At 36.5% G+C, this 19,903-nt stretch overlaps 4 protein-coding genes across 6 annotated transcripts; all 4 read left to right on the forward strand.

Moving 5' to 3' along the window:
* Positions 1 to 254: 254 nt before the first annotated feature.
* Positions 255 to 3,716, forward strand: LOC135141355 (lymphoid-specific helicase-like). 2 transcript variants are annotated; one of them, XM_064072398.1, is made up of 11 exons: positions 255 to 518; positions 624 to 1,077; positions 1,339 to 1,376; positions 1,429 to 1,511; positions 1,558 to 1,961; positions 2,012 to 2,171; positions 2,220 to 2,453; positions 2,502 to 2,837; positions 2,888 to 3,124; positions 3,175 to 3,334; positions 3,391 to 3,716. In XM_064072398.1, the coding sequence occupies exons 2-11, from the start codon at positions 629 to 631 to the stop codon at positions 3,597 to 3,599; spliced, it is 2,310 nt and encodes a 769-aa protein (XP_063928468.1). In that variant the 5' UTR covers positions 255 to 518; positions 624 to 628; the 3' UTR covers positions 3,600 to 3,716. The 2 variants fall into 2 exon arrangements, with proteins under 2 accessions (XP_063928468.1, XP_063928467.1); XM_064072397.1 differs by having other exon boundaries at positions 255 to 1,077.
* Positions 3,717 to 8,152: 4,436 nt separating this feature from the next.
* Positions 8,153 to 8,600, forward strand: LOC135141363 (DNA-directed RNA polymerase III subunit RPC10-like). Its single transcript, XM_064072409.1, has 2 exons — positions 8,153 to 8,363; positions 8,415 to 8,600. Exons 1-2 carry the CDS (start codon positions 8,223 to 8,225, stop codon positions 8,598 to 8,600), a joined length of 327 nt encoding a protein of 108 aa, XP_063928479.1. The 5' UTR covers positions 8,153 to 8,222.
* A 9-nt stretch (positions 8,601 to 8,609) lies between these two features.
* On the forward strand, positions 8,610 to 9,308 carry LOC135141362 (threonylcarbamoyl-AMP synthase). Its single transcript, XM_064072407.1, has one exon. The coding sequence runs from the start codon at positions 8,610 to 8,612 to the stop codon at positions 9,306 to 9,308; it is 699 nt and encodes a 232-aa protein (XP_063928477.1).
* On the forward strand, positions 9,301 to 19,734 carry LOC135141361 (sorting nexin-29). Of its 2 annotated transcripts, XM_064072406.1 has the most exons (8): positions 9,533 to 9,621; positions 11,843 to 11,957; positions 17,677 to 18,540; positions 18,591 to 18,754; positions 18,804 to 18,972; positions 19,054 to 19,236; positions 19,300 to 19,470; positions 19,518 to 19,734. In XM_064072406.1, exons 3-8 carry the CDS (start codon positions 17,698 to 17,700, stop codon positions 19,635 to 19,637), a joined length of 1,650 nt encoding a protein of 549 aa, XP_063928476.1. In that variant the 5' UTR covers positions 9,533 to 9,621; positions 11,843 to 11,957; positions 17,677 to 17,697; the 3' UTR covers positions 19,638 to 19,734. The 2 variants fall into 2 exon arrangements, with proteins under 2 accessions (XP_063928475.1, XP_063928476.1); XM_064072405.1 differs by lacking the exon at positions 11,843 to 11,957 and having other exon boundaries at positions 9,301 to 9,621.
* Positions 19,735 to 19,903: the final 169 nt, after the last annotated feature.

Consider the following 19,903-nt stretch of genomic DNA (forward strand, 5'->3'; position numbering starts at 1 on the left):
TGGTGCAAATTGCGAAATTCTCTCCAGATTTCAATAAATTTGTTCCTTGTGAAAAGCAAAAATGTGTTTTCACGGAAACAAATCATTCGAAAATGGTTGAGGTGGCAAAAGTCAAGGTCGTTATAATTCATAATATCTTTCAGTTTTCTCAGTCATTTTCAAATCAATTACATAAATCTTTACATTGTTATTTATATGAAGATAACAAGCACTTATTACTTGTTAACACAATAAATCTACGTATGGTTCAAGTTTGGGTTTTTATTTCTGTCAGGTTTGTGCGTTGGCAACGCAATCTGCAACTTTTAGGCGCGAAATGAGTGAAGCCGGTTAGCAACACGCCATCGAATTCGGCGAATCCAGTCACAAGAACGATGGTCTTTGTAACCGACGAACAAGCCTCTACACGTTTGCGGTATTTTAAAATTTAAAGTTAGCCTTAAATGTTGCATTAGTGTTCAAATCCACTTAAAAGTGGTAGTGTCAGTGTTACCTTTTAACCAAACCGTGTGCTCTCTGTAAGTAACCATCCAAAATTTCAACAAAATTTTCGCAGTTCACGTTTATGACAATGAGCACAAAAGTAGCCACTCGAAACTCAACAACTTTATTAAAAACTTTAGACGTAATGAAGGCCGAAGAATTTGGCAACCGACAAATTACTCTGAAAGAAGTCCCCCAGCTGCACAATGCGGAAAAAAAATCTAGTCCTTCCACTTCGATCAGGAGAAGCAAGCGTACGCGTTCTGCTTCCCAAGACCCAAGTTCGGAGTTACAAACCCCGAAAAGACCCAAACTTAATGGGAAACTAAAAAGTGATATTAAAGTACCTGAAACAGGATCTGGTAGTCCTTCGAACCCGCCAGAAGTTACTTCAAATGTAGAAACTAACTCAGAACTAAAGACTGACGTCTCAAGCATCTCAGATGCTCATAGATTTATTAAGAAGTCCAAAAATGCAGAGGTCGATAGAGAGTCTGAACGGGCCAAGCAGATGAAATTTCTGGACAGCTTTGTACAAATAAGCCTAAAATATTCAGAGTATCTTGAAAATAAAGTAGGCACGTCACAGCAAAGGTGAGTACTTTTGTCATTTTTGTATCAAATTTGATTGTGCCGTGCTTACTGACATGTAACTTCTAAGACAGTAACAAGGCATAAGTTCAGAGTGGAATCTAGTGCATGCATGGAATAGTTTTTTTATGTGGAAGCATTCAAATTGAAAAAAACATTAATCTGTAACTAAAGTAAAAACACTCGAAATTAAGCGTGTACTGAGAAATTGAGAATACATTTACTTTAGACATAGTTTGTCAATAGCTTATTTTGCAATTACAGTTCAAGTTCGTCATCTTCAGGCGGTGAGAGCAGTAACGGTGTGTAATTCTAAATTTTGACAAACCCAGTTCTATAAAATGAAATTTTTAGTTCGTGCCGACATTGTTGATCGTCTAAAATATTTTCGGGGCGAGCTGCGTCCTTACCAATTAGAGGGAGTAACGTGGCTAACCGTAAGTAAACAGTTAGGGTTAGACACCAAATAAAAATATCCTTTAGATTCTTTTTGAAAATACGGTCAATGGGATTTTGGCCGACGAAATGGGTTTGGGCAAAACCATCCAAATTATAGCCCTTTTTTGTCACCTGTACGAAAGAAAAGTGCACGGGCCTTTTCTGATTGTCGCTCCACTGTCGACCCTGGGGAATTGGGAAAGCGAATTCAAAAGATTTGCCCCCGATTTGCCCGTTGTTCGTTTTCAAGGATCTCCAGTGGAGCGGGCGGAACAAGTAAAGAAAATTAAAACCTCTTATTATCTGGACGGGCGAATCGTCAAGCCTATAGTCATCTGTTCGTACCAAATCCCGCTAATGGAAAGTGCGTTTTTGCATAATTTCATTTGGAAATACGTCGTCGTGGATGAAGGGCACAGAATAAAGAATTCCGAGTCACGACTGTCAAGGTATATATTTGATAGTTAGTGACGACTGGTGGTACATTTGTGTCATTTAGGGAACTGCGAAATTTGAAATCGGTTAATAGAACCCTCCTCACGGGGACACCACTTCAAAATGACCTCAAGGAATTGTGGGCCCTGTTTCATTTCTTGATGCCAGATATGTTTAAGGATGAGGAGGCTTTATCCAAACTGCTTGACTTGGAAGACGTCAAGGTAAACTACCCAGTGTCTTTTTGAAGTTCGTTACAAGTGTTTTTAAAGGATAAGGGTAAACTCCTGGAGGACGAGGCGAAGAGCCACTTCATCTCAGCTATCCATAAAGTGCTTGCCCCGTTTATGCTGAGAAGGGAGAAAAAGTCGGTGCTCCCCGATATCGTACCCAAAAAAGAAGTAATAATACACTGCTCTCTAACGGAAATGCAAAGTTACCTATACCGTGCGACGTTACAAGGCGACGTGAATAAACTCTATATGCAGAAAGAAGATTCGCAACAGGTTGTCCACTTCCTTTAGTTTTATTTTCAACTAAACGTTTATTCTTAGGTATGCGGTAAAAGATCTTGCCGCGGCAAAAAAGCACTAACTTTTTCAGAGTACCATGATAAGAAGATTGAAGAGTGCATGACCAATAAATTCCTCCGGAATAAAGAAAACAGGTCTTTAAATTGCCCTGATGGTAAATACATTTGTTACGTCACCATGCAAAACACAATGATGATGTTGAAAAAAATTGTCAATCATCCATATTTAGTCTGGTGTCCTGTTGAGTCCACTGGCACTAGACCCGTGATTCGTGTAACTGAAGATATCGTCAAGCAGAGTGGTAAACTCATGGTGTTAGATGCGTTGCTACCGAAATTACAGAAGGGCGGGCACAAGGTATGACAACACCCGGAAACCCGAATCACCGATAATTATTTCGTTTGTAGGTTTTGATATTTAGTACTCTGGTGATGTTCATGGACATGATTGAGGAGATGTTAATATTGCGTGGGTACAACTACCGCAAACTTGACGGAGGAATCAATTATGACGACAGAATGGAAGTTATCAACGACTTCCAGACAGATCCATCGATATTTATTTTTTTAATTTCGACCAGAGCAGGCGGTTTGGGGTTAAATTTGACCGCGGCTGACACTGTTATTTTCATGGACAGGGATTGGGTAAGCCCAAATGTGTGTAAAGTAGGAAAAGGTTTATACGTTTTTTGCAGAACCCCATGGCGGACTCGCAAGCTCAAGATCGGTGCCACAGGATCGGACAGACGAAGCCTGTTGTCATCTATAGTTTAATCGCTAAAGGGACGATAGATGAAGTGATTTTAACGCGCGGTGATATGAAGCGACGTCTCGAAAAAATTGTGCTAAAGGAAGGTCAGTTTTTTTCTTCTTTCTTAAACTAAAATGACTTACTGAAATTCATGCTTTAGGTAAATTTAAAACAATTAAAAAAAATTTTTCCGAAAATGAATTAAAAGATTTGGAAGAACTCCTCAATAACGAAGAGAAACTGAAGACCATCCGCTCAAATGGATTGATTTATACGAATGCGGAATTAAACCAGATTTTAGATCGCAGTGATTTGCATGAGGCTTTACGCAAACAGTTGGAAAAAAATAAAGGGAAATCCAAGAAGTGATAACCTTCCTAAATTTTTTTATATTGACGTATTATTGGTATTAACAAGTTTTTAAATTTTTTACGTTTTGTATTTTGGTATGTTCCTTACTGTTTTTTCATTAAAGTTTTTAAATTTCACCGTTTTTTATTCAAAAAAATTGGAAAGTTAATTTTCAAATAAAATAGAAAATATTACGTTAATTCAACAAATTGTTGAAGTCTATGGTGCTCCAAAGTTGAAAATATTTAACGATTTCAACGTCTGAATGATGCGAACACTTGTTTTCAGTTTTGTCCTCATTTTTGTTTCATAATTTTCATTCTCGTTCTCTTTCTAATTCCCTCTCTCATTCTTTTTCTTGTCAATCCTTTTCACTCTATTTGTAATTTTGTTTCTAATTTATATTTTCGTTTTTATTTCTGTTCCGAATTTCGTGTACTTTTCTTTTTTTTCTTATTCTCGTTCACAGTTTCTATTTTCATAATTCTTTCACATTAATTCTGGTTTTGGTTCTCATTTTTATCCTCAGTCTCATGGTTCTTGTTTTGTCACGTTTTCATTTTAGTTCTATATTCTTTTCTCATTCTCGTTTCCACGTTAATTCCTCTTCACATTTCTGTTTTTTACAATTCTGTCATTGCAATTCTAGTTTGTGTTCCCATTTTCCGTTAATTCCATTCTTATTCTTGTACGTGTACATTCATGTTTCGTCCCAATTTTCGTTCACACTTTCATTTCTTCTAGTTCTCTCGTCGTAATTCTAATTTTGAATTTAAATTTTTTGCCAGTTGCATTCTTATCCTTTGATATTTTTATTTTCAACCTCGTTCTTATTTTGGTTTTCATTTGTCTTCATTCTCGACTACATTTTTCTTTTCATTTTAGTTCTGTTTCTGATTTTCGTCCTCGTTCTCCTAGTTCTAATTTTGACTTTTTACTTCCAGAACGTAAGCGAATGATGACGTCACCTCAAAATATTGTTGCATTAATATTTTTTTGATTTGTTTACGTACGAGCAGTAGCCCCGCCCACCCACCGCTTCTTCGTCCCAGTGACTACTCTTAATATTGTTCAGTTCTATCTTGGCAAGTTTTAGCCCCACCCACCCACCCTTTTTTTTTCTTAGAGTATGCCATTTACCAAAATTAGTCTTATCTTAACAAGAACTAGCCCCGCCCACCCGCCCTCTATTTTCTTAGAAGGTATGTCGTTTGCCACAATCAGTCTTATCTTAGCAAGCCCCGCCTACTCGTGCTGTTCTCATTCTAACGATTTTATATGTATCTCTTCAATTGAAATCTACCTTTCATTCGGACTAGACAAAATGAATCACTGAAATTGAGGCGGGATGAATTATATATTCTTTTGTAAAATGAAAATGGGAACGAATAGAACGTAGGCTGTTGTGACCGAATTTGAATCACACATTTGAATATCTTGAATTAAAAAAAAATGCAATCAAAAAAACATCGTTACACAGGCAACCATGTGCACGTTAGCGCTTTTGGGTAGTGGGTAGTTTTCTGCTTGGAATTTTAGTTACAGGGTTGGTAGCAAAAAGTTGGCATTGCTTGGTAGAAGATGGTGGCTCGTCTAGGCATGTTCTTCGTGCTGGGTGACAGTGCTTGCCATAGATAGAATCACCGTCGTGGGAGGAGAACAGCCACAACCAGGGGCCCCAAACCCCGCTCGCGCTACAACGCCCCCTATGGGTATTTTTGTTGTGGTCTAGAAGGAAATTGACATAGTTCGATCGCCACACTCTCATTAAAATATTGGTCGCTTGTTGACTGCCACAATTTAAATTAAACCGAATAACTTGTATATTTGGATCCATTTACGTTTCTTCAGATTTTGTTTGTTTTTATTCAGTTTGTGAATTTCAAATATTTGCGTTGATTCAGAACGTTTAATCTGGTTTCATTCCAAGTCATTCAAAGTTTTTTTTTGTGGCTGAGCACTAAGAAGGTCCTCAATCTGTGCAACTTAGTCGCAGTTTTTTTTTTGTCAGTGGAGGAAGAAATAATTTTGTGCCTTCCATAAATTTGGTGTTTTATTTAGCGGTACTTTTCCACTCTTGGGGTCCATCACTTGCATCTGAACGCATCCCGCCATTTTTCAAAAACTCAATTTTGCCATTTTGTTAGACGAATTTTTTAATTTTTCGCGGGCTTTCAAACTTTTTTCTCATGCCAATTTAAGGCGGGACGTTTGGGTGTCGTTGCAAAAATGTTCATGACGTCATCACAAAATTGTGTAAAGTAAAAACTCAACTTGAATTGAATTTCGACCAATTCTTACTTCCCGAGCGTAAGCAAAGGAAGTATTGTAATCGAGTCCGTCGGTCGACTCTCTACTTTTGCATTTTCTCAACCTATCATGACCCCTAGAGGACGAAGAAATAGGTCTCCCGTTTCCGTCTGTCTGTCCGTCTGTCCGCCGTCCCGGATTTTTATTAGACAGATAATCTCCGAAACCACTTAGCCCATTTGTTGTCAAATTTTGTATTTGTATTAGGTATATCATGTAGATGGTAAAACGCTAACCAAAATTTATCTAATCATCCCCACCACTAATGTGATGACGTCATTTCAAAATTGTACATAGTAATTGGGTTTCAAATTGTATCAAATAACATAGTCTTACACATGTAGTTTATGATTCCGAATTGAGATTTTACCCCAAACGTCCAGATTTTTGGAAAAAAAATCAAAACTAGGAAACAACATTTTGACATTTAATTTGGAATCTACAAAACCGAATGCTTTTAAATCTTGCAGATGGTTTATAGTTATGATAAGCATGATAAAATTTTGATCACAAAATATTTACTTACCCCCTCCAAAAAATTGATGACGTCAGCTCAAAAGTTTGCCAAATAAATCTTATCTAAAATGTACAAAATATGATGAGTCTGTACTTGTGATTTATCATTCCATTCATATTTTTTGAATTCGCATATACAGGGTGACTCCAAAAAATTAATGAATGCGTGAATTTATTTTATTTATTTAATCAGGAACTACTAAACCGAATGCTTTGAAATCTTGTAAATGTTTTAAAGTTATCATAGGCACATTAAATTTTTGGTCAAAATGTATTTGCTCATCCCCTCTAAAAAATTGATGACGTAATCTCAAAATTTTGCTGAATAAATCCTATCTTAAATGTGCAAAATATGATGAATCTGTAGTTGTGATTTATCATACCATTCATAATTTTTGATATACAGGGTGACTCAAAAAAATTAATGAATGCGTGAATTTATTCTATTGATTTAATCAGGAACTACAAAACTGAATGCTTTGAAATCTTGGAGATGTTTTAAAGTTATCATAGGCATATTAAATTTTTAGTCAAAATATATTTGCTCATCCCCCCTAAAAAATTAATGACGTCACCTCAAAATTTTGCTGAATAAATCCTATCTTAAATGTGCAAAGTCTGATGGGTCTGTAGTTGTGATTTATCATACCATTCATATTTTTTGGATTTGCATATACAGGTGACTCAAAAAAATTAATGAATGCGTGAATTTATTCTATTGATTTAATCAGAAACTACAAAACCGAATGCTTTGAAATCGTGGAGATGTTTTAAAGTTATCATAGTCATGGTAAATTTTTAGTCAAAATGTATTTGCTCCTCCCTCCCTTAAAAATTGCTGACGTCACCTCAAAATTTTGTTGAATAAATGCTATTCTAACTGTGCAAGAAGAAAACATAATACAATAGGCATGCAGTTGTCACATTTCCAACAGCGAGGGAAGTACTGTCTAAACTCTTTAGACCAATTTTTTTCAGTTGCCGTTTTCCAATTTTCGTTCTAATTCTCGTCTACATTTTGGCTTTAATTCCTCTATATTCTCCTTCTCAGCTGGGTTCTTTTTTTCCCACTTTCTTTCGTATTCTCCTTATTATCCTAGTTTTCATTGTAATTCACATTGTTATCCTCGTTTTTTACCGTAATTCTATCACGATTTTCATTTTGCTTCCATTCTCGTTCTTACTGCTGTCCGTATGTTCGTTCTCGATCGCGTTTTCCTTCTCATTCTCATTGCCGTTATTCATATTCCTCTCTCTGTTTTTTCGCATTCTGCTACTCGTGCTCATTCTCATATTCACTTTCATTCTTATTATCATTTTTCGTGTCATTTACATTCTCATTCTCCTCGTTTATTTATTTTCACATTTTATATTCTCCCTATTCTGATTTTGATTCTTTTGGTCCTTCTATATTGTGTCCTTACAAATTATTTTTTTGATATTTATGGGGATTTTCATTTCTTCTAATTCAAGATGTTCTGTGTTTAGCCCATTGATTGTTTTACAACTTGTAATTAAAATAGGGGTTTTCGTAGCAAAAAAGAACCTCAGTCAAATTTTATAATTTATCTAAGAAAGTGGAGTTGTTTCATTGTGATTAAGGGCCGAAACAATTTTAAACAAAAAAAATATAAAAGTACGAGTTTCAAAAATTCTGTTTCGGGAGTGTAGTTAGTTCAAATCGTGCGCGTTTCAGGGCTGCCAATCGTTCTGTCAGTTGTCGTAAAATTGACATTTGCCTTATCCACACAGGTACATGTCAACGTGATTTCGTGGTTTCTACGAATTTCATAATAATTTCAGAAATTGCAGGTCATGGTTGCCTTCTGTCCGTTCTGTGGTAATTTATTATTCGCACAAGAGTCTTGTGGAAAAATAAGCTTTTCTTGTAGAATTTGCCCCGTGTCATTTCCCGTGAAGCGGAAAATTTCCAACCGAACGTACTACCAAGTGAAGGTAACGTGTATAAATAATGTAAACAAAACTCTAAAGTTCCTACGCTTTTAGTCCGTCGACGATGTCCTAGGCGGTGAAGATGCTTGGAAACATTGCGACGTAACGGCCGAAACGTGCCCCAAATGTAGCTACCCTCGGGCATACTTCCTTCAAGTTCAGACCCGATCCGCTGACGAACCCATGACTAATTTTTACCGCTGCTGCAACCCTGAGTGTGCACACAACTGGCGCGAATAAACCGACCCAATGCGTTTATTCAAGCCGCTGCTGAAGAAGTTGTTAGAGAGTCGAGTTTCTATGGCAGTGCACGTTCCCATTGGGGACCAGAGTACAGAAAATTTAGCTGTGGAATTACTGAAAACGGGCGGAGTGATTGCGGTACCTACGGATACGGTTTATGGACTGGCATGTGATGCGACGAACATAACCTCCATTGATAAATTGTACACGATTAAATGTAGAAACGAGGAGAAACCCGTCGCTATCTGCTTGGGTAAAGTCAGTGAAGTGAAAACTTGGGCGAAAGTTGAGCATTTGCCCAAAGGTTTACTCGAGGCACTTTTACCAGGACCCGTTACTCTCATTCTAACCTGCGCTAATAAACTGGACAAATCCTTGAGCTTTCACGGGAAAGTTGGAATCAGGATCCCGGATTATCATTTCATTCGTGCGCTAGCAGTGGGTTTAGGGCGACCGCTAGCTTTAACTAGTGCGAACTTGAGCAACGAACCCAGTTCGTTGACAGTTGATGAATTTAAACCCTTGTGGGGTAAACTAGAGTCTGTTTTTGACGGCGGTAACTTAGGAGAGGATACGAAGAGACGGGCGTCCACGGTCGTGGATTTGTCAGAATTTGGAATTTTTACTATAGTTCGACCAGGGGTAGCAGCATCAAAAACAGTATCAACTCTACATAAATTCGGTTTGATTAATAAACATGAATAAGTTGTTTAAAGGTGTAAACTCTTCAGTTACCAACAAAGACGGTTTAATTAAAAAATCGATAACTACGCAGTTATCAAATAGTGTGAAAGCTATTCAGTATTGTGGAGTCGAAGAAAATGGACTTAATAAAGCGGAGGATGTTACTGAAGCTTCAAACACGTTGTGTATGACAATAGAGGCCATTTTTCTGCACGGATTGAGGGATTCGTTGAGTAGGAGGTTCAAACGGGCGATTGCTGATGTTGACGAACGACCAGAACCCAGCTTTTGGGCCCCTTTGCTTGTCATTTCCCACCGGCAGATCATTGATCAGGTAAGGTTGAACTACGAGAAAAAAATTGTCATAATTTAAAAAAAAAATATGATGGGCGCGAGCGAAGCTCGCGCCTAGTATATGTCCCGCATGATGTAAACACAATTACAATATATGCAGTCATTTCTTACCGCTCTTATCTTGCTAAGTACTATATTCTAATCGTGTGACGTAATATTGTTTTATTGCACTCGTACGATTTTTTTTATTCAATATGGTATACTATATTTTATTAATGAGAACTCTGTTTTGTTGCCTCTGTGGGTAATTTTGACTTGGTACCCCTTCGGCGATGATTTTAATATTTATAGACGAATTCTTATTGGTAAATTGAAGCGACAGTTGTTTTATTGGTCTGTTGCTCTATTGTGTTTTAGGGAAAAAAAAATATGAAACGCCACTGTTTCGTTTGCAGGCAATCGTAAAAATACATTATTTGGCATGATAAACTGCAACATGGGTGAACATTTGGCTGCAATATTTTTAGATTTTTGTTATGTATTAGTGTACATAAATGAGTCATAAGTACGAAAATGTTCTGATTCATTGGTAACGTTATCTCCTCAACGAAAATCGAAAGGATTATAGCACTGATAATTTCGTTAATGTTAAAATGTGATGCGTCACTTTTGTGTTTTAGCTCTTCTGAGTAATTAAAAAATGTGTAGCAGATATGCTTTTTTGGTTATTTGGATATTTTTCATTTTTAAAAATACTGTCATTCTGTGTGTCAAATTTGCATGACGTCATGTGTCATTCGTTAGTCACGTGTTTCTCTGTAATTATCATGCTATGTGTTATTTTGCGCTGTACATAGCTAATTATATAAATTTACAGGTTGATCCATTTATACATACACTAGATGATTATAAAAAATGTCAATCATAACCTAACTTTGACATTATCTTAGTAGGTCGCCAGTATGCATTATATTTTTTGGTTAATGCAGAAAACGAATATACAATATAGTAAAACTTTCGTGTTACGATATAAAAGTTTGGCAAGTAACAACGAAGTAGTGAGTAGTAACAATATTGAAAATCCTCAGAACCCATTAGAACGAGGATTATGAAAAAGCATTTAATTTAAATGTGCTTGGGTAGATGGAAAATATTTTTAACTGTGTCCATCCTCTAAGCTAAAATACAATAACCACACAGAACAAACAGACATTTCATGGGTCTGCCATCTGTGTCAGTTATGTATGTAATTTTTAATAGTGAGTAAAATTTTAATTGTAAAAAAATAACATACTCTTGTATTTGTGGTTTATGAACCCGCGTTGAGGCTAAAGTTTAGCAAATCAATTTCTCGACTTTTCATGACCCCTACAAACGGATGGGTGGGGCTTATCTTTTGGGTTTTTTTTTTCCTTATTTAATGCATAGTTTTCTTTAGGAAAATACCGATTTTGCACTTAAGTTCGCCCCTCTGGCTCACGACGAACAAAGAAAAATCGTCACAATTGAGATAGGGTGGGTGGGCGGGGCTTTTGTTTTGCTTCTTTTTTTTCCTAATAGACATAGTCTTGTGTTCACAACAAGAAACTGAAAACATGTTTAAAATGGTAAATTTTGTCTCCCACACTTCTCTACAAATTTTACCCTTTTAAACATGCTTTCAGTTTCTTGTAAAAAGAAAACTATGTACATATTTTAAGAAAGAACAAAGGTAAAATGCAAAGCCCGCCCACCCACCCTTAGCTTAATTGTGACAAAGTTTTTATTCGCCTTCAGATCGAGGGGCGGAGCTTAATTGCAAAATGCTTATTTCTCCACAAGGAACTACCATATGAAACATGTTTTTAAGTAACATGTTGAGAGTGAACAATACATGTAAAGAAAAAAAAAGTTAAAAATTAAGCTCCGCCTACCCACCATTATATCAACTGTAATCATGTTTTTCGTTGTGAGCATGGGGGCGGAGTTTAATAGCAAAATCCTTATTTCTCTGGAAGAACTTACCGTTTAGAACATGTTTTTAGTATGGTGTTGAAAGAAACCAATACATATTAAGAAAAAATAAAACCCCACCCACCCACCCTGATCTCATTTGTGATGATTTTTTTTATGAAAACACGTTTTAAGTATTAAAAAAAAAATCACCACAATTGAGATGGGGTGGGTGGGCGGGGCTTATATTTTCTTTTGTTTCTTAATCTATGTAGTCATTTTTTCGCAACAATAACTTAAAATATGTTTAAAATTTTTAATTTCTGTAGGGAAATATGGATTTTCCAATTACAACTGTGTGACAACGAATGAAGAATTCACCCCTAGAGTACGAGTCCGTCTGTGTGTCTGTCCGGATTTTTATTAGACAGATAATCTCTGGAAGTAATGAGCCGTTTGTTGTCAAATTTTATACATATTTATATTAGGAATATCATGTTGATGGTAAAACGCTAACCAAAATTTGTCTAATCATCTAACAATAATGTGATGACGTCACTTCAAAATTGTACATAGTGGATAGGTTTTAAATTGTATAAAATAACATATTCCTAGTAGTTTATGACTCCGTCTTGAGTTTTTACTCGAAATGTCCAGTTTGTTTTACATTTTTTTTCATCTTAATATACATAGTCTTTTCTTCACAACACGAAACTGAAAACATGTTTAAAATTGTAAATTTTATCGCCCACAGTTCCCTACAAATTTACACTTTTAAACATACTTTCATTTTGTTGTGAAAAGAAAACTACGTGCATATATTAAGAAAAAAAAGGCAAAATACAAAGCCCGCCCACCCACCCTCAGTTTAGTTGTGACAACGTTTTTGTTCGTCCTCAGATCGAGGGGCGGAGCTTTGCAAAATGCTTATTTCTCTACAGGAAACTACCATATGAGATATGTTTTTAAGTAACATGTTGAAAGAAAACACTATGTAAAGAAAAAAAGTTAAAAATGAAGCTCCGCCTGTTTACTTTGGTAAATTTTATCTCTTACACTTTTCTACAAATTTGCCCTTTTAAACATGTTTTCAGTTTCTTATAAGAAGAAAATTACGCACATGAATTAAGAGAAACCAAGGTAAAAATCAAACCCCGCCCACCCGCCCTCAGTTCAATTGTGATAACGTTTTTGTTCGTTGTGAGCCGAAGGGCGGAGTTTAATAGCAGAATTCTTATTTCTCTGCAAGAACTTACCATCTGAAACATGTTCTAAGCATGGTGTTGAAAGAAATCGGTGTATATTAAGAAAAAAAAGCAAAGATAAAGCCCCACCCACTCGCCCTGATCTCATTTGTGATGAATTTTTCACGAAAACATGTTTTAAGTATTATTATGGAATTAAGCTCACTACGAATAAAAAAAATCATCACAATTGAGATGGGGTGGGTGGGCGGGGCTTATATTTTCTTTTGTTTCTTATTCTAAGTAGTCATCTTTTCGCAACAACAACTTAAAACATGTTTAAAATGGTAAATTTCTGTAGGGAAATATGGATTTTCCAATTACGCCTCTCGGTGTGACAATGAATGAAAAATGTATCACGATTGATTTTATTTTCTTAATATACATAGTCTTGTCTTCACAACAAGAAACTAAAAACATGTTTAAAATGGTAAATTTTATCCTCCACACTTTTCTACAAATTTACCCTTTTAAACATGCTTTCAGTTTCTTGTAAAAAGAAAACCACGTACATATTTTAAGAAAAACAAGGTAAAATTCAAACCCCGCCCACCCACCCCATCTCAATTGTGATGAATTTTTCACGAAAACATGTTTTTGCTGTTATCATGCAATTAAGCTCATTGTCATGCTTCTTGGCTCACGATGAATAAAAAAATCGTCACAATTGGGATAGGGTGGGTGGGCGGGGTTTATATTTCTTTTGTTTCTTAATCTACGTAGTCATTTTTTCACAGCAATAACTTAAAACATGCTTAAAATGGTAAATTTCTGTAGGGAAATATGGATTTTGAAATTACGCTCCGCCCCTCGGTCTGACAACGAATGAAAAATTCATCACGATTGAGATCGACATGGAAGGGTGGGGCTTAATCTTTGGCTTTATTTTTTACATAATATACGTAGTACTTTTTGAACAACACAATACTCAAAAACATGTTTTACATGATAATTTCTTGTAGAGAAATAAGGATTTTAAGCTCCACCCCCTTGGCTCGCCATGAATAAAAATAATTATCACAATTTAGGTGGGTAAGTGGGGCTTTTTTCTCTTAATACACATAATCTTATCTTCATAACAAGAAACTAAAGACAAGTTTAAAATGGTAAATTTTATTACCCACACTTCTCTACAAATTTACCCGTTTAAACATGCTTTCAGTTTCTTGTAAAAAGAAAACCACGTACAACATTAAGAAAAACAAGATAAAATTGAAACCCCGCCCACCCACCCTCATCTCAATTGTGATGAATTTTTCACGAAAACGTGTTTTAAGTATTATCATGCAATTCAGCTTATTGTCATGCATCTTGGCTCACGAGGAATAAAAAAGATCGTCACAATTGAGTTAGGGTGGGTGGGCGGGGTTTATATTTTTTTTTGTTTCTTAATCTACGCAGTCATCTTTTCACAACAATAACTTAAAACTTGTTTAAAATGGAAAATTTCTGTAGGGAAATATGGATTTTGCAATTCCGCTCCGCCTCTCGGTCTGGCAACGAATGAAAAATTGATCACGATTGGGATCGACACGGAAGGGTGGGGCTTAATCTTTGGTTTTATTTTTTACTTAATATACTTTGAACAACACGATACTCAAAAACATGTTTTACATGATAATTTCTTGTAGAATATAAGGGTTTTAAGCTCCACCTCCTTGGCTCACGATGAATAAAAATAATCATCACAATTGAGATAGGGTGGGTGGGAGGGGCTTGTTTTTTTTTTGCTCTTAATATACATAGTCTTGTCTTCTCAACATGAAACTAAAAACATGTTTAAAATGGTAAATTTTATTCCTCCACACTTCTTTACGAATTTACCCTTTTAAACATGCTTTCAGTTTCTTGTAAAAAGAAAACCACGTACATGCATTAAGAAAAACAAGGTAAAATTCAAACCCCGCCCACCCGCCCTCATCTCAATTGTGATGAATTTTTCAGGAAAACTTCTTTTAAGTATTATCATGCAATTAAGCTCATTGTCATGCATCTTGGCTCACGATGAATAAAAAAAATCGTCACAATTGAGATAGGGTGGGTGGGCGGGGTTTATATTTTCTTTTGTTTCTTAATCTACGTAGTCATCTTTTCACAACAATGACTTAAAATTTGTTTAAAATGGAAAATTTCTGTAGGGAAATATGGATTTTGCAATTCCGCTCCGCCCCTCGGTGTGACAGCGAATGAAAAATTGATCACGATTGGGATCGACACGGAAGGGTGGGGCTTAATCTTTGGTTTTATTTTTTACTTAATATACTTTGAACAACACGATACTCAAAAACATGTTTTACATGATAATTTCTTGTAGAATATAAGGGTTGTAAGCTCCACCTCCTTGGCTCACGATGAATAAAAATAATCATCACAATTGAGATAGGGTGGGTGGGCGGGGCTTGTTTTTTTTTTGCTCTTAATATACGTAGTATTGTCTTCATAACATGAAACTAAAAACATGTTTAAAATTGTAAATTTTATCGCCCACAATTTTCTACAAATTTACAGTTTGAAACATATTTTCATTTTGTTCTGAAAAGAAAACTACGTACATATATTAAGAAAAAAAAAGGCAAAATACAAAGCCCGCCCACCCACCCTTTGCTTAGTTGTGACAACGTTTTTATTCATCCTCAAATCGAGGGGCGGAGCTTTGCAAAATGCTTATTTCTCTACAATAAACTACCATATGAAACATGTTTTTAAGTAACATGTTATTGAAAGAAAACGATATGTAGAGAAAAAAAGTTAAAAACGAAAGGTAAAAATCAAACCCCGCCCACCCGCCCTCATCTCAATTGTGATAACGTTTTTATTCGTTGTGAGCAGAAGGGCGGAGTTTAATAGCAAAATCCTTGTTTCTCCGCAAGAACTTTCCATCTGAAACATGTTTTTAAGTATGATGTTGAAAGAAACCGGTATATGTTAAGAAAAAAAAGCAAAGATGAAGCCCCACCCACCCACCCTGATCTCCTTTGTGATGAATTTTTCACGAAAACATGTTTTAAGTATTATCATGCAATTAAGCTCACGACGAATAAAAAAATCATCACAATCGAGATGGGGTGGGTGGGCGGGGCTTATATGTTCGTTTGTTTCTTAATTTGCGAAGTCATTTTTTCACTACTATAGCTTAAAACATGTTTAAAATGGTAAATTTGTGTAGGGAAATATGGATTTTTCAATTACGCTCCGCCTCTCGGTGTGACAACGAATGAAAAATGGATTACGATTTTACTTAATATACTTCGAACAACACGATACTCAAAAACATGTTTTGCATGGTAATTTCTTGTAGAGAGATAAGGAATTTAATCTTCACTCCCTTGGCTCACGATGAATAAAAATAATCATCACAATTAAGATGGGGTGGGTGGGTGGGGCTTGTTTCTTTTTCTTCTTAATATATATAGTCTTGTCTTCATAACATGAAACTAAAAATATGTTTCAAATGGTAAATTTTATCCTCTACAGTTCTCTATTACTTTACTCTTTTAAACATGCTTTCAGTTTCTTGTAAGAAGAAAACTAGGTACATGTATTAAGAAAAACAAGGTCAAATTCAAACCCCGCCCACCCGCCCTGTCTCAATTGTGATGAATTTTTCACGAAAACATGTTTTTGGTATTATCATGCAATTAAGCTCATTGTCATGCATCTTGGCTCACGATGAATAAAAAAAATCGTCACAATTGAGATAGGGTGGGTGGGCGGGGTTTATATTTTTTTTGTTTCTGAATCTACGTAGTCATCTTTTCAGAACAATAACTTTAAACATGTTTAAAATGGAAAATTTCTGTAGGGAAATATGGATTTTAAGCTCCACCCCTTGGCTCTCATGTCATGATGAATAAAAATAATCATCACAATCGAGATAGGGCGGGTGGAGCTTATGTTTTTTTTTCCTTAATATACATAGTCTTGTCTTCTCAACAAGAAACTGAAATTGTAAAATTCAAACCCCGCCCACCCGCCCTCATCTTAATTATCATAACGTTTTTATTCGTTGTGAGCCGGAGGGCGGAGTTTATTGCAAAATGCAAATTTCTCTATAAGAAACTACTAAATGAAACATGTTTTTAGTCCCTTAGTAGACCGTGTTAAGATGATGACATAACTGATTGCAAACACAAAATTTTATCATTTCAACTTATTGATTCATCAATTCGGTCTTCACTGATGGAATGAAAATCCCGTACTTGCCCTTATTTGATGCTGATACTCTTCGTCTTCATGTAAATCTTAATCTTGTGTACTACTTCCGTTTTAGTATTGTCGGACTTCTTCGATAGAACATCTTGAACTCTCTTGGTCCTTGTCAAAGGTTTTCTTCTATAATCCGGATGGAACTCTGCATTGTCTCAATTCATCACTGTAATGTTGCTTTGCCACGGGAATATTCTAAAACCTTCACAAAATTTTGTGAGCCGTCTTGTGACCGCAGTCAATACTACAATCGAAATTCTAGTGTCCCTTCTCCTGTTAGAACAGCATTTTTCCAGAGCCCTTTTGAGTTCCCACATCGAACCCACCTTCATCAATCCTGAGATCCAATTCTTGAATTAGTTTTTCACTTTTGAGACCTCCGTTCCTACGATCCAAAAACTTTGTAACATTTGTCAGCATCGTGGACCGTACATTTCGGGAGTCCAAAAGTTAGACAATTCTAAAATTGGTACGTAAGGCCAGCCAGGGAAGAAAGTACTGAGTGGACCGTCAGATGAGTGCAGACGGGTTTAGTTTGATGGTACTGTTTTTGGCCATTCCCCAAAAACGTCGAGTTCGGGCGCCAGTTTTTTTGCAAATTTACTTCAAGAGTACCGAGTGCCTCTTAGCTAAAGTTTGTTGCTAGTACGGTTTGGAACGTGATTAACCAATTTGGTACGCCACCCTATTCAATTTTGCCAATTTTCTTCCAGATCTTGCACCTCTCCCAAATAATGACCGAAGTTGGCCAATGCCGCGCATGGATCCGTTTAGCCTTAAACGACTGCCTGCTTTCCTCTTACCTCATGACGATGCGCCGGGACCCTGGAGCTTTGAAAACCTTCTACCGCCCCACTGCATACGTCCGAGACAGCGAGCTTTTGGACGTAGCTCAAAGGCTAATCGAAGGAGTAGAGGCCTTCAAGTCCTTCACTTTACCATGCAACTCCAGCCTTTTGAACACTTGGCAGTTGCCAAGTCTCTACCTGGCCGGTATTTGGGCACCCACCCTGAAAGCCTGTCCCGTAGCCCCCTGCGACGACGTAGCTCAAATGGTCGAAGAAATCAAAGCCGTACCGGAAAGCAACTCGGAAACGTGTTCGTTAAGCTCGGCGATGTCCATAACGTCGCAGAATTCAGGGTTGAGGCAAATGGTGGCGCTCAATGAAGATGAAGCTTTGAAGATAATTCTGGCGAAGCATAAAGATACAGGCGTGGATAATAAAAATTTGGAGAAAAGTGACGAAATGAAGTCGTCGCTTTCCGAGAGTGAAGGGAGAAGTAGTGATTCGGAAAATGTTAATTATAACTTAGGGAATTCGCTGAATAGGAGAACAGGGTGGTCGTTTGATGAGAGTCAGCCGGTTGAAGAGGTTGAAGAGTCGGCTTCGAATGTCGAAGAAATCGCGCCTCCAAAGAAAACGGAATCTAAGTCAATGGAAGGGAGTTTCAACGCGTTGATTGAAAGTTATAGTATGTTAAGTGGGGCGTATATTAAAACACCAGATTTGAGAGAAGTTTGGCAGAAGTTCGAAGATCATAAAATTAACGAAACAGATACACCAAATAATAATAATGTAGTGTAGACTATTTTATGTTACTTAAGTTGCTAACAGATTACTTACAGGTTGGACAATCAGAGACTTTTGAAAGCGTTGATTCTTTGTTGGTCAAAACTGCGATACCATTAGCAACACAAATCGGTAAAATTTGTAGGGAACGAGGTTTAGATACACAAAATTATGAGTGCGCAGGCTGTAAACACCCTTTAGCAGTTACCACAAAACCTAGGTATTCGATAGTTTGACTTACTTAACACAGGTTAATGTTGTTTTTACAGAGCATGCGCATTCACGGGTGAGTATTTCTGTGATTCTTGTATGAGTGAAGAGGAGATCCCAATTCCCGCCCGAATTATCCACAATTGGGACTTCAAACCCTACCCTGTGTCACAGAAGGCCTTCAATTACATAAACGAAGTCAAAGATCACCCAACTATAGACTTTAAAGTTAGTATAGACGAAAATTTAGTTTTATTATGAGTGACGCATGTGAACGAGCGATGGGTGTAGTACCTTAAGTGATTTTAGGTTCTAAATCCTTACGTTTATGGCGTCGTTGAAGAGATGGCGCAACTTCAAATCCTTAGAAACCAATTAAATTTCCTTCGAGCCTACTTATATACGTGCAGAGAGCCTATAATAGAACAATTACAGAAGCAAATGTGGCCACGTGAATACATGTACGAACACGTGCATCAATATTCCATTTCGGTAAGTGCATTATTGCATAATCTCACTCTATTATTATTATTATTTTTTGTTTTGCTTTTTAAGGATTTGGCAGAAGTATCTAGTGGCGCTTTGGCCCAACATTTACAGTCAGTAGTTACCTTCGGCAAAGACCACGTGGTGGGTTGTTGGCTGTGTAGTCAAAAGGGTTTCGTCTGTGAAGTTTGCAACAAACCCAAAGCATTATTTCCATTTGATGTCGAAAATATTTATCGCGTAAGTTGGTTTAGTCAAAGTCGGCTTAAGTTAAGTCGTTGTTTCAGTGTGATGATTGTAACGCCGTGTATCATAAAGGATGCCTTAATTCATCTAAACCTTGTCCAAAGTGTAAAAGAAGAAAGGAGAGGGAAGACTTGCCCCTCCTTGGTGCTACAATTGAGTGACTTCGTTTCGTTATTTTATCGTTTTTGGAGTGGTTGTCATTGCTTGAATGATTGTTTTAACAAATTTTTAACGAGTATAATTAATTTTCCATCACAAGTGTTTTAGTTTTAACATGTCGAAAATTTTGCCCCTATTAAACTTATAAAAACGCGTTAAATTGCATATTTCCATAGGTACAAGTTAAATTTCTAAACTGATTGGATATTTATTTCTTAACAACACAGTCATTAATTTTTCTGGAACATCTGTATAAGCAAATTAAAAA

This window comes from Zophobas morio, unplaced genomic scaffold, assembly GCF_036711695.1.
Source record: "Zophobas morio isolate AGI-343-1 ecotype UQ-CSIRO unplaced genomic scaffold, CSIRO_AGI_Zmor_V1 ptg000044l, whole genome shotgun sequence".
NCBI classification, from domain to species: domain Eukaryota; kingdom Metazoa; phylum Arthropoda; class Insecta; order Coleoptera; family Tenebrionidae; genus Zophobas; species Zophobas morio.